This window comes from Lissotriton vulgaris, chromosome 12, assembly GCF_964263255.1.
Source record: "Lissotriton vulgaris chromosome 12, aLisVul1.2, whole genome shotgun sequence".
In the NCBI taxonomy this organism is placed as follows: Eukaryota; Metazoa; Chordata; class Amphibia; order Caudata; family Salamandridae; genus Lissotriton; species Lissotriton vulgaris.
The window spans coordinates 411190551-411213350 of NC_141700.1; the positions used below are offsets into that span (position 1 = coordinate 411190551).

The window sequence follows — 22800 nt, forward strand, 5'->3', positions numbered from 1 at the left end:
AGCCGCCGGAACAACATTCGCATTACAAATGTGCCGGAGTCCACTGCCACGGGCAGGATGGAGTTATATGTGGAGAAATTGCTCAAGGGCTCAATCGGAGAGAAAGCTTTCTCGTCCCAGTTCATCGTGGAGAGGGCCCACCGCTCCCTGGCGCCTATGCCCCAACCTGGCCTGCCACCGAGACCTATAATTGCTCGTCTTCTAAATTATCGCGATTGTGATACGGCCCTCAGGGCTGCCCGTACTCAGAGATCACTGCGGTATGAAGGCATCACATTCTCCATCTACCCCGACTTCACGCCGATGGTTCAGGATGAGCGGCGCAAATTCCTTCCAGTGAAAAAAAAACTGCGGGAGGCCCAAATAGACTATGCCCTCTTATACCCTGCGAAGCACAGAGTTACCCACCAGGGCAAACAACGCTTTTTCACCAACCCGCAAAAGGCTGAGGACTTCCTTAAGACGATCCGAAGAGCACGCAGGGACGAACATGTATCTGCGGACGAACAGGAGAATGCTGACCTACCTCCAGCGCACCATCAGGACTGATAGACCTTCCATACTCTGAGCTATATACGCATCATACCGACCTACTAGCTGGCAACGACTCACCACTTGAGAGCTGGGGAGATACAAGAGCGGCGAACTGTCTGGACCTTGCACCCCAGTGGTAACGTATACCAAGGACCACTCTCTCGGCCCTAGACTCCACCGAGGGCGGTATAGTTCTGGAGCTATGGGCCGGATAGTGGCAGTGCGTACTTTCTGATGTACCCCTGTCGGGTGTTCCCCATTGACTTGTTGTTTGTTTGGCTGTTTGCCTCACTACAGTTGGGGGGGAGGGGAAGGGGGGAGGGTCACGTTAGGGGGATCCATGGCTACTGGCATGTTTGGGATGCTGGGGTGGGTGGGGGGGGGTTGGATTTCGTGAGGTTGATACTGCATAGACTGTGTATATATTTGCTAGCCTGGTGTATGATTTGGTCCTGCGGAGGCGGATGTGGGTTCCTGATTTGGCCCCCTCGGGCACTTACGCCTCTACTGTCACTATGTCCATGGCTGCTATGAACACAACTGCCCGACTGACATGTCTATCATGGAACGTCCGGGGGTTGAACGATGCTAAAAAATGCAGGAATTTTATTGCCTACTTGAATAGACATCATGTACAGGTTGCCATGCTGCAAGAGACACATATGCCCATGCGAAGGGATACCTCTTTTGCATTGAAATGGGCTGATACCCGCGTCTTTTCCTCCTATTCGTCTTATGCAAGGGGTGTGGCGATTCTCATTGCCCGTGGCGTACCTTTCCACCGCTTTGGGGAGGAGGTGGACGGGGAGGGGCGGTATGTTTTGCTATGGGGTAGGGTGGGGCATGACACCTATTTATTTGTCTCAATGTATGCACCGAATATTGACTCACCTGCCTTTTTTTCCACGCTGTGGGGTAAAATTGTTTCCATTGGGGCACGACACATCGTCTGGGGTGGTGATTTTAATCTGATGCTAGCGCCCCCCCTTGACAGAGCGGATGGTGTAAGTTCCTACAAGCCTCGTGCCAGGGAAGCTTTGGAGGGAGTGGTGGAGGAGGGTGGACTGTTCGATGCCTGGAGACACCTACATCCCATAGGACGAGAGGGCACACACTTCACATCTCACACCGGGACATGGGCGCGCTTAGATTACTTTCTGGTCACCCGAGACATTACTAAGGGACTGTTAGGAGTTGACCACTTGCCCAGAACCTATTCAGATCACAGCCCTGTGAGGTTGCAGTTCCAGACTCCTGGGTGGGACAGTCCGAGACCACAGTGGAGGCTAGGCCCGATGTGCTTCTTGACGATCTCTTCCGCACAGAATTGGGTGAAGAGATTTAGGACTTCTTCCCTAGGAACAGGGGCTCAGTGGAGTCAGTTGAGCACATATGGGAGGCTTTCAAGGTCACTATCAGGGGGTTCTGCATTTCCAAAAGCCACGGGGTACTACGAGATATCCTGCGTACCATCACCACACTGGAGGGAGAGCTGCGGGATCTGGAGCTCCAAATGGCGGCGGATACTGACCCACGCCTACAGGTGACCTTTAGGGAGACACTGTCCAAATATGAGGAGGAGGCTGCCAGGGAAGCGAAATATCGGGGCAAACACTGGGTGGCCCGGAGATACTGTGAAGGGGATAGGCCTGGAAAAGTGCTAGCTGCACTCACACGTCCACCACGAGAACACAACACTATATTAGAACTTACCGATGCGGCCGATGCCACCATTAGAGATTCAGATGCGATACTCACTGCCTTCACGACACACTACTCGACACTATACACATCCACGGCAGAGGCGGACGCACCTTACGCCGAATATCTAAACGAAGTAGCGCTCTGCTGGCTTAGCGATGGAGATAGGGAGTTTCTAGCGGCGCCTTTCGAGCTAGACGAGGTTCGCGAGGCCATCATGTCCCTCAAAAACGGTAAGGCTCCGGGGCTTGATGGCATCCCAGCCGAATTCTACAAAGCCTATATCGATATTATGGCGCCCGTGCTTAGAGAAGTCTTTACCGAATCCCTAACTGACGGGATACTACCCTGCTTATGCGCGAGGTAGTTATCACCTCTCTTCTGAAACCAGATAAGGAACCCACCTCCTGTGACTCTTACCGTCCACTTTCCCTTCTAAGTGTGACGTCAAGATCCTTGCCAAGATTCTAGCTACACGACTTTCGTTGCTCATGACCAGAATTGTCCTACCCGACCAATCTGGCTTCGTGGCGGGCAGATCCACATCCCATAATCTCCGCACCCTTTTCTCCCTGCTCCGTACAGTCCACCCTGACGTCCCAGTGGCGGCTGTGTTCCTGGACGCCACCAAGGCGTTCGACTCTGTCGAATGGCCCTACCTCTTCTCGGTCTTGGCCAGCATGGGTTTCCCTAAAATGTTCTTGGCCTGGGTGCGCCTCCTATACACGGATCCTACGGCAAAAGTACTGATAAATGGAAAACTGTTGCAACCTATCAACCTTACGAGAGGCACCCGCCAAGGATGCCCGCTCTCGCCTCTATTATTTGCTATCGCGGTTGAACCTCTGGCCTGTCGCCTGCGTCAATTGCACCGAGCGGGAGCGGTACAATGCCTGCAGCGGCAAATTGATGTGTCCCTCTATGCGGATGACATCACGCTGTACGTCAAATACCCGACCCTACACCTCAATCCCCTGCTTCGTGAATTCGTCCTTTTCGGAGGGTTGTCAGGTGTTCACATCAATTGGTCTAAATCGCAATTTTTTCCTCTTACGGACGCGGTGCACGACTTCCCACTTGATTATCCGTTGGTATGGTGCCGTGACGATCTTAGCTATTTGGGGATCCGTATCGCTCGTGATAAGGACGAGATACTCCGATCCAATTATGGAGTAGCCATAACCAAATTGACTGCCTCCGTCGATAGGTGGATCACGTTGCCACTCTCCATGGCTGGGAGGGCCTCCCTCATAAAAATGGTGATACTGCCCCGCTTCCGGTACCTTTTCCTCAATATCCCCTACTATTATTATTATTTATTTTATTTTGCGATTTCTAAAGCGCCTGGTGACCCGTAGGCATCCCCGCGCTGTAAATCTGTGAATCTACTACCCTGGTGCCTTCTTCTTCAAGACACTCCACACAGAGCTGCGCAGACTCTTTTGGGGTGGCAAATCTCCCCGATTAAAGTGGTCAACGCTGACCCTTCCCTATGACCAGGGGGGGTTCGATGTCCCCGATTTTGAAACATACTATATGTGCGCACAGGCGCATTTTGCCTATCACTGGATGGCTCCTACTCCCTTCATGCCACATATAGCGGTGGAGGACTGGATAGTACACCCACTCCCGCTGAACGGCCTGCTACACTGTCCCGAGACTTCCATCACCACTTCGGATACCTCGGTTTCCTGCACATTGGATGCATGGCGCCGCATCGCTCGGCGACTGTTATGCACACTGCCCTACTCCCCCAGACTACCGCTTACCTATCACCCGCGGCTTTCCTTGTATCGGAGCTGGGGTTCCAGCAGCTTTGTGGCAAACTCCTTATCACCTGCTGGGGAGATCTGTTTCACGACAGTCATTTCAAATCGGCTGATCTATTTTTTAAAACGCACGAACATACGCCCCTTGAACTCTTTTACTATATTCGGCTACGCGCTGGGATGCGAGACATCCTACCCGACTACACTGATGAGCCTGCGATCCTGCCACCACTACACTTCCTTTTAGGATCACAGGATGGGACCCATTTGGTCTCTGGGCTCTACCGCCAATTCCGCGGTGCTGCTCCATTACAAATCTCTGCTGCCCGACTGCACTGGTCTGCGGAGCTTGGAATGGATCTCTCGGACGACCAATGGAAGCACTGCTGTGCATTGACTTCCCGCATCTCTGCCAGTTGCAGATTAAAAATTATACATTACAAATTCCTTCAGAGGCTATATTACACGCCGGTCCAGAAGTATAGATTTGGGCTGGCCGATAATGATCGCTGTGAACGATGTCGTGCTGAACATGCTGATTTTCTCCACCTGGCGTGGTCCTGCCCCCAGATTGCTGACTACTGGCGACAGGTCATCGAGGCCGTTGCGGAAATGGTGGATGAGGAGATTCCTGCAGACCCTCTGGTAGCCGTCCTCGGATACACCAAGCAGTTGCCTAGAGAATACAGAAAATTCATTGACATGGCATTGCTCTTGGCCAAGCGGCGTGTTGCTTGCCGTTGGAGCAGGGGCAGAGCGCCCAAGTTCAAGGACTGGCTAACTGACTTAACATATTGCCAAGATCAGCATACCACCTTTGCTGAACTATTGCCTCTCTCATGCCGACCCGGGGACATTTGGGATCCACTGGTACACTACTTGCTTAAACGCTCAAACGACGATGCGCAGTCGGGTGACGAGCCTGCCACTCCCCAGCGCCAATGACAATCTTCCGGTACTTGTCCTGTAGCTTCGGGTGGGGCTCGCTGCCTTCCCTCTTTGGACATGCCTCTCTGCCCCCGCAGACTCCTCGAAGGGTGAGCTGCCCTGCCTAAGCGATACTGCCCTCTTTCCCCTCTCCATGCCTATACGTCCCCATTGCCATTGCGACGCGAGGTCGCCCCTCTGGCGAGTTGTATCCTTCATACCCCGCGGATTCTAAGACTGACACTCCACGGACTCCAACGACCCTGGAGAATAAGCACTGGACACATTACTCCCCGCACGGCGCCACCTGCTAGGACCGCCACAATACACCATTGACACACATTACCACTACGCAGTCATGCACTACCTCTTAGTTGTAACCTGGTTGGGGTGTTTTTTGGTTCTTGTTACACAACCTACAAAACAGCAGTGAGACTCTTCTCTCGCTCAAAAAAACCTGTTCGACTGCTGCTCATCCTTGCTTGGCCTACGTCACCGGATACGGATGTGACGCTGTATCAATCTGTAATGTGCCGCCGGGCCCCTGGGATGCCGGCTAACAGGCTGTGTATTGTAGCTCCTCTCCTGCTGCCGGCCTCCGGGTTGTAGGCGACCCAAGCTGTGTATTTTACTATGTTTTTTCTCAATAAAGCAGATTTGAACCCCCCCCCCCCCAAAAAAAAAAAAAAAAAGATCACCCCAATGCCCTATACCCTCTCTGGCTCCAAATTATCAACCCCTGCTTAAACCAAGGCATTCTCCCAGATTAGCTGAAAATAAGGCATTTTCATCGCCTTCTACAAAAGTCAAACGCAGATCCAAGTGTGCTTGAAATCTACAGACCCGTAACATGCCTCCCTTTTCTGGCAAAGATTATTAAAAGGTGTGTAGCTAGCCTGCTAGAAGAATATACCAGTAATAATCATCTCCTAGATGACAGTCTGGGTTCCTTGTATCTCATCACTGAAACTGTCATACTCAAAATTGTGATTCATGTTCTGTGTCATACTTCCTAGTTCCCTTTGACCTCTGGGCAGCCCTTTATACTGTTGATCACAATACTCGGTAAAGTTTTAAAGAACACAATGGATATTGAAGGAACAGAGCTAGCCTGGTTGAGAACTTTTCTGTCTCACAGATCGCAAGTCTTCAAGATAGAAAACACTTACTCTACCCCTGTCAAAGGTTCCTGTGGAGTAGCCCAGATTCCATTTGTTCCCACTACTCTTCAGTCTTTATGCTGAATCACTGGCCCATGTGCTAACAAAACATTGTATCTTGAGATCCTTGCCTCATTGTTTCTGGATAATCAGAACTGGGTATTAAATGTAAAACTAAAGTTTAAACCTCCCAAAAACTTAATGTGTCCTTATTTCTCCAACCAAAGAAAAGAAACTTCCAGCCGTAACGGCAAACCAACTAAAGGCCATAGGCTTTACCTCGAAGACTATCAATTTTTCGTACTTCATTAGGAAGCATATGTTAAGCAAAGTACATTATATCCTTTGTATGTAAGGCACTGCATGGAAATGATCAACTTCATTTACATCCACTCGTATGTTTGCAGCTCCTTACACGGTATGGATGTGAAGTACTTTGTTAAATATATGTTCCCGGATGAAGGGCGTGCCTGGAATATCTTTGGGGCCATTACATCATCATTGTCTGAATGAAATTAGATTACTGAAGTATGAACATATGAAAAAAGATATTTACTATGCATATCTGGCTCAGTAGAATCATTTGTTTAAAAATAACAGGATTTAGTAAGTTTTTGTTTTTGTACCCAGTAACTGGGATCTACCAGGGTGCAGAGCATCAAGGAACATGCCATAGAATTAGAGTGCACTTATTATCGAATAAATTACTGCTCCGAAGTTGAAAGTAGTATATGTGCCTATATGCTGTTCTAAAGTTCAGATCACAGCAATTCAAAGTTTTATATTTGTCTGCAGTCTTATGGCGTCATATTACTAATTTTAATTGTGCCATGAGCCTGGTCAATGTTTGAGGGTTCTGCTCAGTAAGCAGGAAGATGTTCAGTTTAGCATGAAACTGCTCAGTGTTAGAGAATCCAGGTCAGTATGCCAAGGATAAGAATATTTTTAGCAGAATATCATCTGGCAGAATTCTTTGAGCCCTTAGCATATTTTACGAAAATGTCATGCCACTGGTTGTTTATTTTCTGTTAATAACTTAAATAGAATAATATTTTTTTAAACAAAATATTTGGTGATGATACCTGCCATGGAACTGGTCAATTTCCAGGGGTCAGTTTACTGTTTCGTGAACATGTTGTATCTGACAATTGTCTGCTTGTTGTTTAAGGAGCGTAAGTAATGTGCTACAGGGTTCATCAATGTGCCATCGTTATGATTAAGGCTCCATGTTTTCTGTTTTTACTGATTTTTACAGATAAATACAGACAGCAAATATTGTTTTCTTGTTTGTATTTATTTTTAAATGTGGATAAAACAGAAATTGGGTTGTTTTTTGACTAATTCTAGCTAATGTCTGCCAGGTCAATAGCTGTGTGTATTGATAGGTAAGGGGATTAAAAAAGAAAGTGATTTTAGAAAAGAGGCTTTAACATCAGTAAATATGCACAGGTTGATACTGAAATGTGCATATTTTCATATAAGTGCATTGATTTATCTTCTGTGGGTGTTCACAATTTTGAAACCTGGCAGCTATTCAAGCATGAGTGCATATTTATCGGTTAAATAAATGTAGAAATACACTAATTTCAGCTTAATTTTTCACACAAAAAAGTAAATATGGATGAATACAGATAACATTAGCAAAAAATAAATATGGATTAATAGACTGAAATGTAAAACAAAATCCAAATACCATAAAATCGGGAGCCCTAGTTATTATCTGCCTCCAAGAAGCCGTTATCTCTTGTGTGTCTTGAGGACATAAGAGGACTAGAGAAGTAAGTGGAAGCTCATGTTTTGACTAAGAATGAGAGAGGCAGAAATGAATGAGAAAGACCGAAATCAGCATCTCTTTGGTACATTGTGCCGCCTCCTAGTGTAAGGCCAGTTTGCGAGCCATGCTCGGCTTCAGTTATGTGTGGATAAGGAAGCCAAAACACCCTCCATCATTTTCCTTCTTCACCACATTGACTCCATTACTCATTTTCCCTCTGTTAGTTCCATTGTAGGCATTAGTCAGGGCTCTTCAAGAGCCCTATCACCTATCTGGCATGGTAGCAGACAACCTGCCAATGCAATCTATGTGCTTTTCAGACATTTACAGGGATGCCCAGGTGGTGGCCCAGGGGTGTTGCATCGGCCAGAGCTTCTTAGGAGAATGGGAAGACTATTTCTCAAATCAAACACCTATTATTTTACAGATCCAAAACATTCTATGTACAAGCCCATACATTGACCACTGTCAGGCTTGGCGGATCGGAGAACCCAACAGGGGAAAAATCTTTCCCGTGCTTAGTGGAAAAGCAGAGGGGTGTTGTGTTTGTCAAGTGTGCAACTTCGTTCTTTAAAATATGCTTTGATATGATGCTATGTAAGGGATGGTCAACAGATCAAGGTTAAATTGTAGAGCTCTGTTGATGGTGAAGCAAACGTCTACCAATGAGGACCCATTGGATGAGTACTGTACCAAGTGAGTAGAGATGAAATACAGTGATCCGTTCGTTTGGGTGCATGCAGTGCAAATGTACTGCAGGTTCTAAGGCAGATATATCTTGTAATACATTCTGATTATTACCTAGCTGTCTGATAGACTAATGCAATTGGCTGAACAGATTTTTCTCACCTGTACTTTTAAATTTTAATTCATAGGTGACAAAGGATGAAACATCTTTTCACAACATCATGTGCTGCTATAGAACACAACCGCAAGCCTGCAGTCACGTACGTCAACCTTACCATGTATTGCTACATATAAATTGTGTTTTTTAGTGATCAGTAGAAATGTTGAAATTTTCTTAACTTTGCTTGATAAGGCAGCAGAGAAACAATGCAAACATCTAGGATATTTTGATCTTAGTAGCGCCATAAGGTTTGATCTAAAAACATTTTAAAGTTGAAGCATCCTTAAAAGCTCTGGCATCCCTTTGATAAACTGTAGGGTCATGATTGTGTCTTATAATAATCATATTATTATAAACAAGTCATTGTTCTTATAATCTGCTATACATTGGAATGTTGAGAGCTCCATTGAAGACAATGGGGTAGCTCCAATCTATCCAAAGGGCTGATGTAAGCCCGGAGCTCCAACATTCTAATGTTTGACTTCTTGTTTCTCCATTTTTAATTCACAACATTCTACCCTTTTTAGGTGAAATGTTCTACTAGTCTTATAGCCCTTCTGCCTCGGGCTATACTGGTTGTTAAAGGCCCTCACCCTCATTATAGGCCCTTGCAGCTCTGGCCTATAACTCAGGCTCAAAGCCTTTAACAACCAGTATAGCCCTCGGCAGTGAGGTTTGAGGCTATATTATGACACTGCAGTGTTCTGGCATGTGAGACTAATGATGAATTTCCCTGCTCACAAGTACTGTGATGAAAGATCTTTTTGAGAAGACATTGTTTAAATATATGCACTGTCCTGCATCATTCACTGAACCTGGCAACATTTAGGCCACAAGCAAAGTTGATCCAGTCATTGGTGCTGATTTAGAATAGGTTGCTAAAACCTGCATAATGGGACGATGTGTTAACAATTATCACATTTCTTCTGTGCCACTGTCCCCGGATTTTGAATCCCAGTGATAGTAAAATACATTAAAACATTCAGTTTAATGGGTGTTAAAACTACACTTTTTGTATTGCACATTTTACCAAATTTTTGACACTTGGTTCCCTCAGTAGTTTGCTTACAGAACATGTTCAGGGTATTTCTGTAATGCTTGAATGATTGGTAATCTGCTTGAATATTAAAAATCAGCAGTAACCCCCAGTTAGCACCCGTTTTTATCATTAATGCAATGTTTGCTAAATTCCAAGACATGGGAGCAAAAAAAATAAAAAAATGCTATTTTTCTTTTTATGAGGACTCCATCTATCACATAATTTTTTGTATTGGTCTCATTATGGCTGCAGAATAGATCTGTGTTTTGTCTTTCTTTACAAAGGCTGTAGATTTATGAGCCACGTCTGGCCAACCATCATTTACAATAATAATTAGTCTGCAAAATGATGGTCTGGTAAATAATTTTTTTTAATTAACCTGCCTGCTCTTCCTTGTTTTCTTAAGGTTTATAGACGGGTTCTGATTCGAGCCAGAAGAAGAAGAAATTCAGGCAGCAGTGGCAGCAGTGACAGCAGTACACAACAGAATTCCCCAACTGGAGTGAGCAGAGGCCCCAGTAAGTGGTTTCCATTCTGAATGTTCTTCATGAAAGTGCATCATATTAAGAGATAAGACAAATTGCTCCTTTCACTCCTCTATGAATTGTATTTATAATTTTGTGGGAGGGCTAATCACAGTGTATTTGATTTGATGACATTTTTAAGTTTTGGCTATTTCAGCATGGGTTAAAAAAGTTTAAAAAAAGAAAATCCCTTCCAAAAGAAATGCACATGCACCGCAGAAGCAAAAGGTTTGAACCTTGTAGCCTATGTAAAGATGTACATTTTAAATTAATTCTTCGCCTAAGAACATATTACTGCTATTCGACTATATTTCTGTAATGCCTCAACTGTTAGGTCTGAGCGCAATGCACCTTAACCTCTTCAGAATGGAGGATGAGACTTCCATGTCCTTTACACAATGTTTTTAGTGTGGAGAATGTAAGGGTCATATACTCACATAAGGGGTTGTGAAAATAGCTGTGCAGCAGGTGGCACACTGATGCCAGATACCAAGAAATCTGGGTAACCACTGTAGGACTGTGAACATACAGTTGTACAATATCCGCTTTTAAGGCATAAACCTGCCTCAGAGTCCCTATTTCAAACTAGAAAGTAATTGTTGGAAAGGGCCAACTCTCTCCATCCAACCATACAGGTTCTTAATGAACACCTTCCCTGGGATCGCAGCAGGGCCATGATCCTGGTGTGACTCCACCAAATAGATACTAGGGAGAAATTAAATGGGTGAAGGCATCCCCTTCCCTGGCATTAGTGTTGTTCAATCCCAAAGTCTAAACAGTCTGTCACTTATCCTAATGTACTGATAGATAGCGCGTTCTTCCCTATCTGGCCTCCTAGGAATGGAAAAATCACCACTAGACTGTGAAAACTTCGGAAATGAGAGTACCACTTTACTAAGACCTTAGGGGTCTCCTGCCTCCATAATCCCTCAAGGGAATCAATGGGGTGTTCTTCCTATTAAACCCTTCTGGGGGAGTGGAAAGAACCACTGGACACAAATAAGCATAGTAATGTGGGGAGCATCCCACCTCCCTTATCGGTGCAACTGTTGCTTCCCCATAACCTAAACAGCTGTTCCCTCCCCTGTGAAGACCGCTTCTGGCATAGGCCTTATTTCATCAAGCCTTCATGGTAAGTTTTTTCTTTCATTTGGGTCACAGTTGGGTGGGGTACTTCCCACCTGTTACCCAGGAATGAGGGGAGCAATAGAGATGTGAATGTGGGTAGAGTGTAACACCCATTATCATCTACCCAAATGGAGCTGAACTGCAAATTTGTTTGGTAGAGGCCCGATAACCCTTGTGCCAGAAAGCCTGCCTCCTCACTCAGTTTCATTTTTGTCACTTGACCAAAAAGGACAAAGTAGACCAAAATACTACTAATCTTGTAACATTTTGTTCTACTGTGTACTTTTTATATTTATACTTGTTGCAAGGGGTGTGCAATCAATACCTATTCTCAGATTTATTCTGAATCTCTTTTGGCCTCAGTATTGGAACAACCATAAGCAGTGGAGCGCTCTTCCTTGGTTTGCATCCAATGATCACATTTATTTCTACTGGTATAGAATTTGAACACCCAGAGGCAATTGGGTGCTCTTTGTTGGTTTACACTCACTGATCAAATTTACTTATTCTACTATAGGAAGCAAATGGAAGTAGGTGTGTGGTCTATTTAAAACACCATTGTCAATCATTGGCCTTGTATATAGGATCCCTGTTGTCCAGTGGACAGTTGTGGCCCCCAAGGGTGGTTGTGAGCTTGTATCGCTTATCTGTTTAGGTCTTGCCTGAGCCAGCGCGCATGCGCTGCTCTGCGAGGCTTCTAGTAAGGACTTTCAACTCTGAGCACACGCTTGTTCGTGTGCTTTTTTTTGTTGCTCACACACTATCGTCCTTTGCGCGCGTCTTTCTAAGAAAGACAACACGCAATTGGTTAAAGGCGGGTGCATGTCCCGCCTTCTCTCTCCCCTGGCCTAGGGAGCTCGGGAGCGAGCAGCAGCGCGGCCGGGTGCCAGCTGCATACCTTGCATTCCTTGCAGTGCACGCACACCACACTTTCAGGCGACTTGAGGAACACAAGAATTAGAGGGCTGACTTCAAAACGTCATACGTTCCTGTACAACCTGTTTTCCTGCCTGTCGGGGACTCACAAATCAACTTGTTTTTCCTATCCCAGGAAACTTTTGACAGACCGGTTTGGAATGGAACTCCGTAACCCACTGATTCACAAATGCCTCGTTGTTTAACCACTACAGCTTACAAAATAGACGCAGTACAACACTGTCCGGGTCATTGAAAAACCTACAAAAGCAGGATATACTCAGACCTGATGATCATTCAAACATCATCTTCTGAGTATGAAAGTGCGTTTTTAAGGCTCTTGGCTATGAACGTTTTTAGTCTTTTCATTCTTTGTAATTCTAACATTGTACTCTGCTTCCCCCATTTGGAATTGAACAATTACACGATTACAGTGGGCCACGCCATTGCACCTTTGTGGCATTAAGCTGATGAATAGGTTGCTTACTGTTGGTGTATTTAAAAGGAAAGTGGCATAGTATACTTCCTGAACCTTAGTATTGAAGGCTGGAAATTGTAGGGAGGTGTAGTGAGAATCGCGCGGTTTACAGTGGACAAATGCTTAACTGAGCTTTGGGGTCTGAGAACTTGCTGCTGTAGGCTAGTAAGCAGTCAACCCAGTTGCACAGGCATCTAGCGCTGCTGAGTGTGGTAGTTCTTCAACTATCTTGCAAGTAATGTTATCTACGGGTAACATTTGTGCTGTGGACCACAGTGCGCAGCAGGTGATTCTTTAAGCAGTGAACCAGTTGTGCAGGCGTCTAGCGCTGCTGAGTGAGGTAGGGGTCAGATACACAGCCTCTGAATAGCCTGCTGTGCTTTTTTACTTGTTTTTCGTCTCCTCACAATTTAAAATGGCAGCTGGTGACTTTCATGTTTTAAATGATACTGCCCGTTCCGTCGATCTAAATTTTACCTTTTGGTTAAAAAGTTACGGGCTCTCAATGAAAGGTGCGCTGCTCTGAGAATCTGATATACTTTGAATTTAAGAATCTTTATGCGCTCACTAGCGCTTCCACCCTGAGCTTCAAGCCGCTTCTACCCTTAGCCTCACGCTAACAACCTCTTCCCAGGCACCCAGGACATCGGACAGACTCTACCCACAGCATTCTAGCACCTCCGTGGTAACTCCCCCAGTGACGTTGGATGAGAAGGATTCAGCCACAATGATTTCAGGGGCTATATTACACAAGTTTCTCCCTGAGCTCTACAAAAATAAATAATAATGCAATCTCTGCAAAAAGGTAAGAAGAACAGTTCCACTCAAGTGCAGAAGTAATGTCTTTCGTTCTTGATAATATATCCGTTGAAGTAGACAAACCCAATGTTGTAATTCTCCAATACGTTTTAATGTTCGTTTCTTCAAATAATTCCTTTAACAAGCTTCTTCAAATCAATCCTTTTACAGTCTTTTACAAGCTTCTTCAAATCAATCCATAAACAGCCAACACATGTTTCGTCAGATGCTATATAATTGCATTTAATGACTTCATCAGGGCTTAAACGTAATTTAGTCCTTCCCTGGACTAATATTCAAAATATTCAAAGTTTGAGACAAGTTTGGACATGCCTCATTACTCCCACATCTATAGAATCGTCGTATCCTACGCACGTAAACTTCACTCAATGACGTTAAATCCGAAATCCAGAATACACGTGTACATGTACCTGCACGTTCTTCTAAGCTCCCTCGTTCAATTCCTTCGCTTTCGCGAAGGAATTGAACGATGTGTTGGCTGTTTATGGATTGATTTGAAGAAGCTTGTAAAAGACTGTAAAAGGATTGATTTGAAGAAGCTTGTTAAAGGAATTATTTGAAGAAACGAACATTAAAACGAATTGGAGAATTACAACATTGGATTTGTCTACTTCAACGGATATATTATCAAGAACGAAAGACATTACTTCTGCACTTGAGTGGAACTGTTCTTCTTACCTTTTTGCAGAGATTGCATTATTATTTATTTTTGTAGAGTTCAGGGAGAAACTTGTGTAATATTGCGATGAACTCTGGATTGCTATCCAGGGTTTTCTGGGGATTGTATGGTAACCGGTCCCCATTTCTCTCTTGGAGTTCACTTAAACTACTTTTCATTTTTGTTATATTTTACCCCATGCAGTGCGCCTGACTTGTGACCTGGTCACCAATTTTTTAAGAGATTTCAGGGGCTACTTTCGCAGCATGACACCGGACTCCCCGGCCACACTCCACCCGCCCACATGCTGATCTACTTCTGCATGGGCCAGCAGGCCCCACCACTTTGCCGGCCTTCGCCAGCCCAAGATCTGGGTTTTCAGGATCTGGACACACTCAACTGGCTCCTACCCACCGCCACCCGCCAGACAGCAGGGACTCCTGTGCCAGGCCTGCACCTAGGACTACACTGCCGTGGCACAGCCTACAACTACACTGTCATGGAGCAGCCTACAACAATGCCCATGAGTCCAGGGGTGAGCCCAGCCCGGCCGGGCGATTACATGCCCATTAGCCCCACCAGCCTATCGGCCCGGCAACAATTCTTTTGACCTCGCAGAGCCTGCACCGACCCCAGCGGCTACATGTTTTTGTCTCTGAGGGACAGTTGCTCCCCCGATAGCTACAGCGCATGACTGTCTTTACTCCCTGCCAAGGTTTGGCTGTACATGTTTGTGTTCGGCTATTGCTACTACTATTGACTCACTGCTTGTTATATTATAGATCTATTTTTGGGGCTATAGTCAGTTTGTTCTCTTTTACCCCTCCCTATTCTAGTTGTTTCAGATGTCAACACATTCAGGAAAAGTGTTGAAGGGGGTGGGCGGCTCCATTAGCGGGACAATGGACCAGTTTATTACAAGGGCGTTCTCGGTTATCGAGAAGGAGATTGCTATTACTGAGCGTCGTCTTTCCCGCGAGCCTCTCTCCAACAAACGCTTATCTTTGGGTCTTATAGGTTTAGCCACTTCCCCTGTTCAGGTGACTGAGGTTTCGAATTTGGATTCCCCAGGGGTTGATGACCATGGAATCGCTGCTATAAGGAAAAGTTTGGATGGGTTGTCTGCTACTCTAAAGCCCATGGTTCTTACTGCCCCAATTCCCGAAGAAAGGACGGTTGAGTCCGTTGTACCCCCGGTCTCCTTGTGTCCGCTTACCCAGCAAAAAGAGTCCCTTGTTGGTAATGATATAACTTCAAAGAGGCCGGTTGGTTTAGTTGCTTCCAAAAGGAAACGTACAATAAGCCCAAGAAAAGGGAGAACCACCAAACCTTCAAAAAAGCCTAGAACTTGCCCTAAGAGGAATACGGGTAAAGTGGTACAGGGCAGGGAGGTAAACGAGGGTCTTAAGAGTCCAGAGGGTCAGATGGGTGAGCCGTTTTCTGGTTTATTGAGCAAACATCCGGCCTTAAGCCCGCATGCCCATCCTTGTACAGGGCCCCATCCCGTTACAGGTCCTGATCCTGACATTCTCTCTTTGGCCCATATTGAGCATTTTATGGAATCCTTGATCCTTCCAGTCCTGCAAAGAGTAAAGGGTTTGGCAGAGAGGCTGGATAGTTTTGAACAAACTACCAGGGACAACTTCTTTTCTCTCAAATCCCTTATAAAACTCCATTTCAAAACTAGGGAAGCTGGGCGCAGGAGGTGACTTCGCCCCCTCAGAGTACTTCTATTCAGGCAAATGTGTCTGATCAAATCCCAATGCTGAGGGGGGGGGGCTGTTGTGAGTACAGCAGTATCTCCCTTAGGGTCTACATCCGGCCTTCCTAGAAAAGCTGTTCCTGGTACCCATGATCAACCAACTGTCCCTGCTAATACTAACAATTCTCGCACTACGGCTAAAAGGCCTTTGGGTCTTGATAAATCTAGTTCTATACATAGCTCGTCTTCTGGAGCAAACAGCAAGGGAGCCAATGGGGGGCCCATTCAAAATCCAGCTCCTCTCCCTAATACACCGACAGTGGGTAGGGGGGGGGGGGGGGGTTCTAACATTTCTACTCCCCTTGCTAATCTCCCCCCTGATTGCCAACCCTTTGTTGTGGTCTTGACCGGGGTTCCGTTGTTGAAGCCAGGCAAACATTAATCCTATGGTGAACTAAAAAATAAGACCACGTTCTGGATGAGGGAACATAGACCGTTACCCAGTTTTCTGGATGGTCTTATTCTCTATGTTAGATAGGCTAGTTGGCTGGGTGCTAGGCCGAAAGACCTGAGGGGAGATTGTATAATAGTAAACTTCAAGGATGCCAGAGTAGCTGGTTTTATCTGTAATCATTTTCCCAAAGATGGTAAATCTGGAATCAATACACATGAGCTGAACTACTTTTACCCTCGTCAAGCCTTCCCGCAGTTAGCTAATATGCGAAATTGGGGGGGTAGGTTCAAGGTGCATTCCAACCACAAACTTCCTCCTCATAGCTTGTTTTCACACTCTGTTGGGCCAGCACCTCAGTGGCAGAGATGGGGTTGTTGACCGGTAGCTCTTTCTCACACAGAGGGGAGATCACATGCCCCTATAGTTAGGCCTGTGAGTTGTTCTATGGTGCAGACTAGGGATGGACTGATGTCCCTCCCCCACCCCCACCTCCCCTCCCCCCCGGCTCCTGTCCCCACTCAGTTTTTTGGTACTCTTGGCAAGGATGTTTTGGTTTTGGACCACTTGGAGAGTAATTGTGCAGTGTTGGGGGACGCAGCTTCTGTGTTTGGTGTCATACCGCCTATAATTTCCCAGCTGCAATTGAATCAAGGAAAAATTGTTACTCCCCTGAAAATAGTCAGTTGGAACATAGCGGGGATTACCAAGAATTTAGATGATCTGGACTGGAATCTGTTCATGGAGTCCTTTGGTATATGTATTTTTCAGGAGACTTGGTGCCTCGAGCCTTGCTATAAGGTAGGGTATACCTCCCACTTTGTTCCGGCTACTCCCTCTATCTCAGGGAAAGGTCGTCCCTCGGGGGGCCTACTTATTTGGGTCAGCATCTCAATAGGGCTTGATGTTAGGCAGTGTGTTTCCTTGTCACCTGATTTAATGAGACTTTCTCTTAGTGGTTCCTTTAAAGGACGGGCTTTGGAAATGTTCAACATCTATGCCATAGGCGGCTGTAGGGACTTGTCGTCTCCTATCATATTGGGGTTGGAACGTGATCTCAGCTTGTGTACTCCCAACATGTACGTTTTGGTTGCTGGTGACCTTAACTGCACGTTTGAGCCCCTTACTGCAGATGATCCCCTTGGGATAGCAGAGGAGGCCATGAGGAGGGGCATTCCACCTTTAGCATTAGCACCAATAAAAAGATGGTCCAAACGTGCTATGCAGCTAAATGCCTTAGTTCTTGAGTATGGCTTAAGGGCGGCTAATGGCAGATCCAAGTCGGACCCTTATGGTTCGCATACTTTTAATAGGGTTGACCACTCATCTAGAATAGATTATTTTTTACTGGATTATAAGCTTTGGGCTTTTATGTCTGATATGTCTGTAATTCCTTCCACAGAAAGCGATCATAATCCGCTTTCCCTGTCACTTTTGCCCATGTTGACGCTCTTCCCCGTTTGCGGGAAGTTCCAGTCTTGCGAACAACTGGTGAAGTCTGTCCGGCAAACTGTGGGAGGCGACTTAAGTGACAAACGGTCAGTTTGGATGAGGGAAAGGTCCAGGGAATAGGCATGATTATGTCCAAGGCTATGACTAGTCTTGGTGGTAGTCCCTTTACTTACTCATCTGTTTCCTCCCTTTTTGTAACACCATTGATGTTCTTGGTGAGCTTTTTGTGATTCGCAACAAGGATCCTCCTAAGAAGTTGTGTAGAGAATCTACAGGGTCCCATGGATGGTATTCTCAGGAATGTCGGAGGGCGAAAAGGGTCTTGATTGAAGCAGTAAGGTCTAAGAGTCCGGAGAGGATTGGGGTGGCTAGGAAGGCTTATAAAAATGCCATTAATAATGCCAAAAAAGAGTGGGATGACCAGTTTTGGTTAGACCTGAAAGAGGCTAGTGCCGGGAGGAACTCAAGGGGTTTTTGGAACCTAGTTAGGTCAAGAACTAGGCCGGTCGACTCCTTGCTAACTCGCAATATTCCGGAGGAGGCGTGGTTCAACCACTTCTTTAAACTTTACTCCTCCTCCCAGGCCGACTCCGGCGGGTTGTTTGTCCTGCCTTCATTGAGTCTGGCTGAGTTTAGTGAAATTCAATCTTTTACACCAAAGGAGGTGGAGATGGTAATTTCTTCTCTAGTACCCCACAAAGCTTCGTGTCCGGATGGGGTACCCGGGGATTTGTTTCGTTTAAACTTGACCGAATGGGGGCTACTCATCTCTTCATTGCTCAATGCTTCCTATTGTGGAGCAGTCCTTCCTGACTCATGGATGGGCGCTGAGGTCGTTCCTATCTTTAAGAAGTGGGATAGGGACGACCCAGCAAATTATAGGCCTATAAGCCTAATTGACTCATCCCAGAAGGTGGCAGGGAAGGTGGTCCTGGGGAGAGTACTCCAGTGGATTGAGGATAATAAAATTCTTTCAGACCTGCAGGCTGGGTTTAGGTCGGGTACTGGGACCATCGAGCAAACCTTCAGACTGATGCTCCTGTATTGGAAAGTGGTCATCTTGGGTAAAGGCAGCTTATATCTCGCCTTTATTGATCTACGGACAGCGTTCGATCTTGTCCCCCGGACCCAATTGTGGAAGGTTCTGCTCGATTTGGGAATGCCCATTTATCTTTTATGTTTGGTGATCAAGCTCCATTCGGGGAACTTTGCCCGGGTGAGGTGGGGCAAGCAGGGTGAGAAGACAGCAAAAATACAGGTAAATAGAGGTGTCCGCCAGGGATGTGTGCTCCCCCCCACTCTGTTCTCGTTGTACGTGAACAGAGTGGTGGAACATCTTCTGGAAAATCCGTCCGACTCACCGTCCTTGGCGGGCAGGAGAGTTCCCACCCTACTCTTCGCCGATGACACCCTGCTCATTTCTAAGTCGCCTATGGGCTTACAAATTCTCCTCGACAGCTTTCAACTCTTTTGTGAGAAAAGGGGCCTTCAAATTAATACAGATAAAATTAAATATTTAATCCTCAATCCTCCGAAAAAGCTTGGGAAACCTCCATTATTAAATCGGGTACACTTGGAAAGGGTCAAAGAATTTGATTATTTGGGCATTCGCCTGTCCAACACCATGAGGTGGTCAACACACCTCCAAAAGATGCTGCTGAACCATAAAAGGGTGGTAGGGGCTCTTCTTAAAGAACAGCGCTCATCTTCCTTTAAACCTATAGCTCCTGTATTGGACATTTATTCAGCCAGAGGGGTTAGTGGGGCCCTCTACGGCGCTGAGCTATGGGGTTCGGAGAACGTTGACCAGTTAGCATGCTCAGAATCCAAATTTTTGAAAGATTTACTTTCCCTCCCTTACAGTACCCCAACCTTACCACTACTTTCGGATTTGGGATGTCGCCCCATCAAGGACCAGGCAAGGCTGCGCCCTCTGCTTCTCTGAGCTCGCCTTTGGAGAGTCCCAGAATCTAGTTATACAGATGGTCTCAGGGAGATATTAGAACTGCCTGGATGGTCAAAGATTGGGTGGCTGCGGGATGTAAAATTACTGCTTGGGGAGTTAGGGCTTTGGGAGTCATGGTATTCTAGGACTGCCCCGCCCAAGTCTACCCTGAAGAGGATTTATTGGGATTGGTTGTCGGGGAAGAGAATCTCCAACCCCGATCTTTGTAGATCCTCAAGGGACTTTATCTTGGTAAAGGATATGTTTTTTCGGGAACCCTATCTCGATGTAATATTAAAATCTAGAGATAGGGCCCTGTTTATTAAATTTAGATTGGGCACTTTACCAGTGAGAGAATTGACATCGACCTGGAAAATCCCGGTGCAAACCATTTCCACATGTGCCTTTTGCCCCCAGAGGACTGAGTCGGTTCCTTATTTATTTTTTGAATGTCCGGCTTGCAAAGCCCCAAGAACTAGATTGCTAAAGCCTATTTGCAGGGGTTTGGGTACGATGCATTGTATGGTAGCCCTGAGAATTTTAAAACAGGACACTAGGCCCTTATTCGTGTGTGGCATTGCCAAATTTTTAAGTTGGGCCTGGGTGATCAGATCAAGAAGGCTTAAATTAATTATTTAATCTGAGTTATTAATTGCGTCTGTTTTACCTAATTTACAAATGTTATCTTTTTATGGAATCTTAAAAAATTTACTGTTTTCTATTTTTTATATTGTATGTATTGCATTTTAAGATTTGATTATCGAAATAAAGCCCTTTGACTGACTGACTGTCTTTAGAGAGCGGCAATGGCAAGCTGCCCTGCGGAAATGTTATGAACCGCGCCAGACTCTCACCATCGCCTGCAAAATACACCTATTCTCCTGGGCGCAGCCTGCCCAGTCTCTGCTCCTGGAGTCCAATCTTATCTCAGATTTGCAGGCCCTCCATTTATTACGCATGTTGACAAAAACCACAAAGTCCGCTCCCAGCGGGTGTTTACAAATATTCAAACTACCCCCTGAAGTGTGCGAGCGACGGGGATGCGAAACACCATCAGAAATACCTCCTGCCACTTAGCTTGCTCCTGATGTCCGACTGTTATGTCCTGCTCCTTGAACACCCTGGCAGTGGCTAAAATAGTTGCTTGGGAGTAGTCAGTCGCCACACCTATCATCTGCCCTCCTCTAGTGAGCCGGTGTTTACCGGAAACATGAGGCTTTCCCACACCTTTCACGCGTCCCCAACTGTTCTGACTGAATGTAAGTGTAGGCCCCATGACTCCAGCAGGGCATCCTGCTCTTAAATTTAAAAGCTAAAATACTCTTGTCTTCTACTGGTTAGTGTGCAATTCATGGTGTGTAGCATGTTTTTGTTTAGTCATATTAGGTAAAAGCGAAAGCCCTTTCATATAAATCACGTAGAATCTGTGACCCAAGCACACAGCTGGAAGATCCCTATGCGGCCCGCATGTTACAAATCTGTGCTAGGGTGCATATACAACTTGCACTTCCCAAGCTGAGTCCACAAGCTTCCCTGCACACGCTGTTTGTTCTACTTGCCGGCTAATGTTATGTTGTGTTGTGTGCAGAAATCGCCCACCGGTCTAAGGAATGCAGTGTTTTTCTGCCTTTGTTGTGGTTTAAAGCCTCCCCGTGACTGAGATTCTTATATGTATTCATTGTTAGAATTCCTGATGAACACATTATAAAAATGTGTTGAAAAATGGTGCCCCTACCAAGGCTTTATGTTTCAACTACCTGTGCCACATCCCATTGACTCCCAGAATGTTTGACGTGTCTTGGGACACAATGCGGCTACTAATGTCCCTGGAATCAACTGGTTATTGCTGTGCTGCGCCAGGGTGTTACCAAACCCCAATGCATTGCTGCAATCTAGTTTTATGCCTGTTTGTCTTTCTATTTCAAAACACATCTGCTTCCTGTATAGTTGTGGCACTGTTTACTATAAGGTATCACAGCACTGCGCTATGGTATGACAGTCTCTTGGTGACTCGCACCCCTCCTTCAGGCTCCGGAGCGGAGTGTTGTAGCAAGCCATAGAGAGCTGCAGTGTGTTCTCACTCTCCTATAAAGCGAGGTCTCGCCTTTGGGACCTTAAAAGTATTTAGTTATGCAGCACAATATCCTTGGTGCAACAACATCAACTGTTGCATGGCTAAGCACTTATAAGGTTCCAAAGGCGAGACCTATTGGCTATGCCAATTCTTGTTTTCTCAGTGTAACTCAAATGCAGATGGTGGGTAGATATTGGATTGAAGCACGCCTTGTAACAGGAAATCCAGCTGAAATCCATGGAGAATATCAAGACCTCCTAAAGGCGCAGCTTAGAGGTAACACCTCTGATCTGTTCCCACCTCTACCACAATAACCCTTTGATATCAATGTATGTCTTTGAGGTTGCACCGCAATCCCACACCAAATATCTTTTCGGGATAAATGAATAGATTTCTGCTCAGGGATCATGGTTAAGCTACTCGATCAGGAATTGATTTGGGTTGAACATCATTAAAAAGGGGACTAGTACAACAAAGGAGTCTGCCCAAATCACCCCATCAATCCTGGGCATACATATGAAGTGTAATAATGATGGAAAGTTATGTGGATAGATTGAAAACTATAGTTTTTGACTAGCAATAAATTAAGTAATTATCATTGTCTGTCTGAATATATCAGTCTAGCCATCAGGTCATCAGTTTATTCACAATGCCCAATTGAATATTAAATATCTGATAGAGACATCTAGCCGCAGATTCCTTAACTTAGAATATCCCAAGGCGTCAGACTGGATCCGGATAACTTTTTCCCCAGCAGTACCTCCACACGCTGGGGGGCGGCGTCGCTCGGCTCCATCCTGACATCGTCCACGGAAGTGACGTCAATGGACCCATATAAGACACCCCCGCGTGCTGACGTCAGTTTTCTTCTTTCCACGTCCCAAGGCGGATCCGTAGTTTAGC

The 22800-nt window shown here is 45.8% G+C and overlaps 1 protein-coding gene across 1 annotated transcript in view; it reads left to right on the forward strand.

Annotated features, from left to right (window-relative positions):
• The window catches only part of RBL2 (RB transcriptional corepressor like 2), a 1013578-nt gene that overhangs the window by 855663 nt on the left and 135115 nt on the right, over positions 1-22800 (forward strand). The window contains exons 18-19 of the mRNA XM_086945179.1: positions 8741-8812; positions 10158-10269. Coding sequence (XP_086801305.1) covers positions 8741-8812; positions 10158-10269 — 184 coding nt within the window. The remainder of the gene's footprint in view (positions 1-8740; positions 8813-10157; positions 10270-22800) is intronic.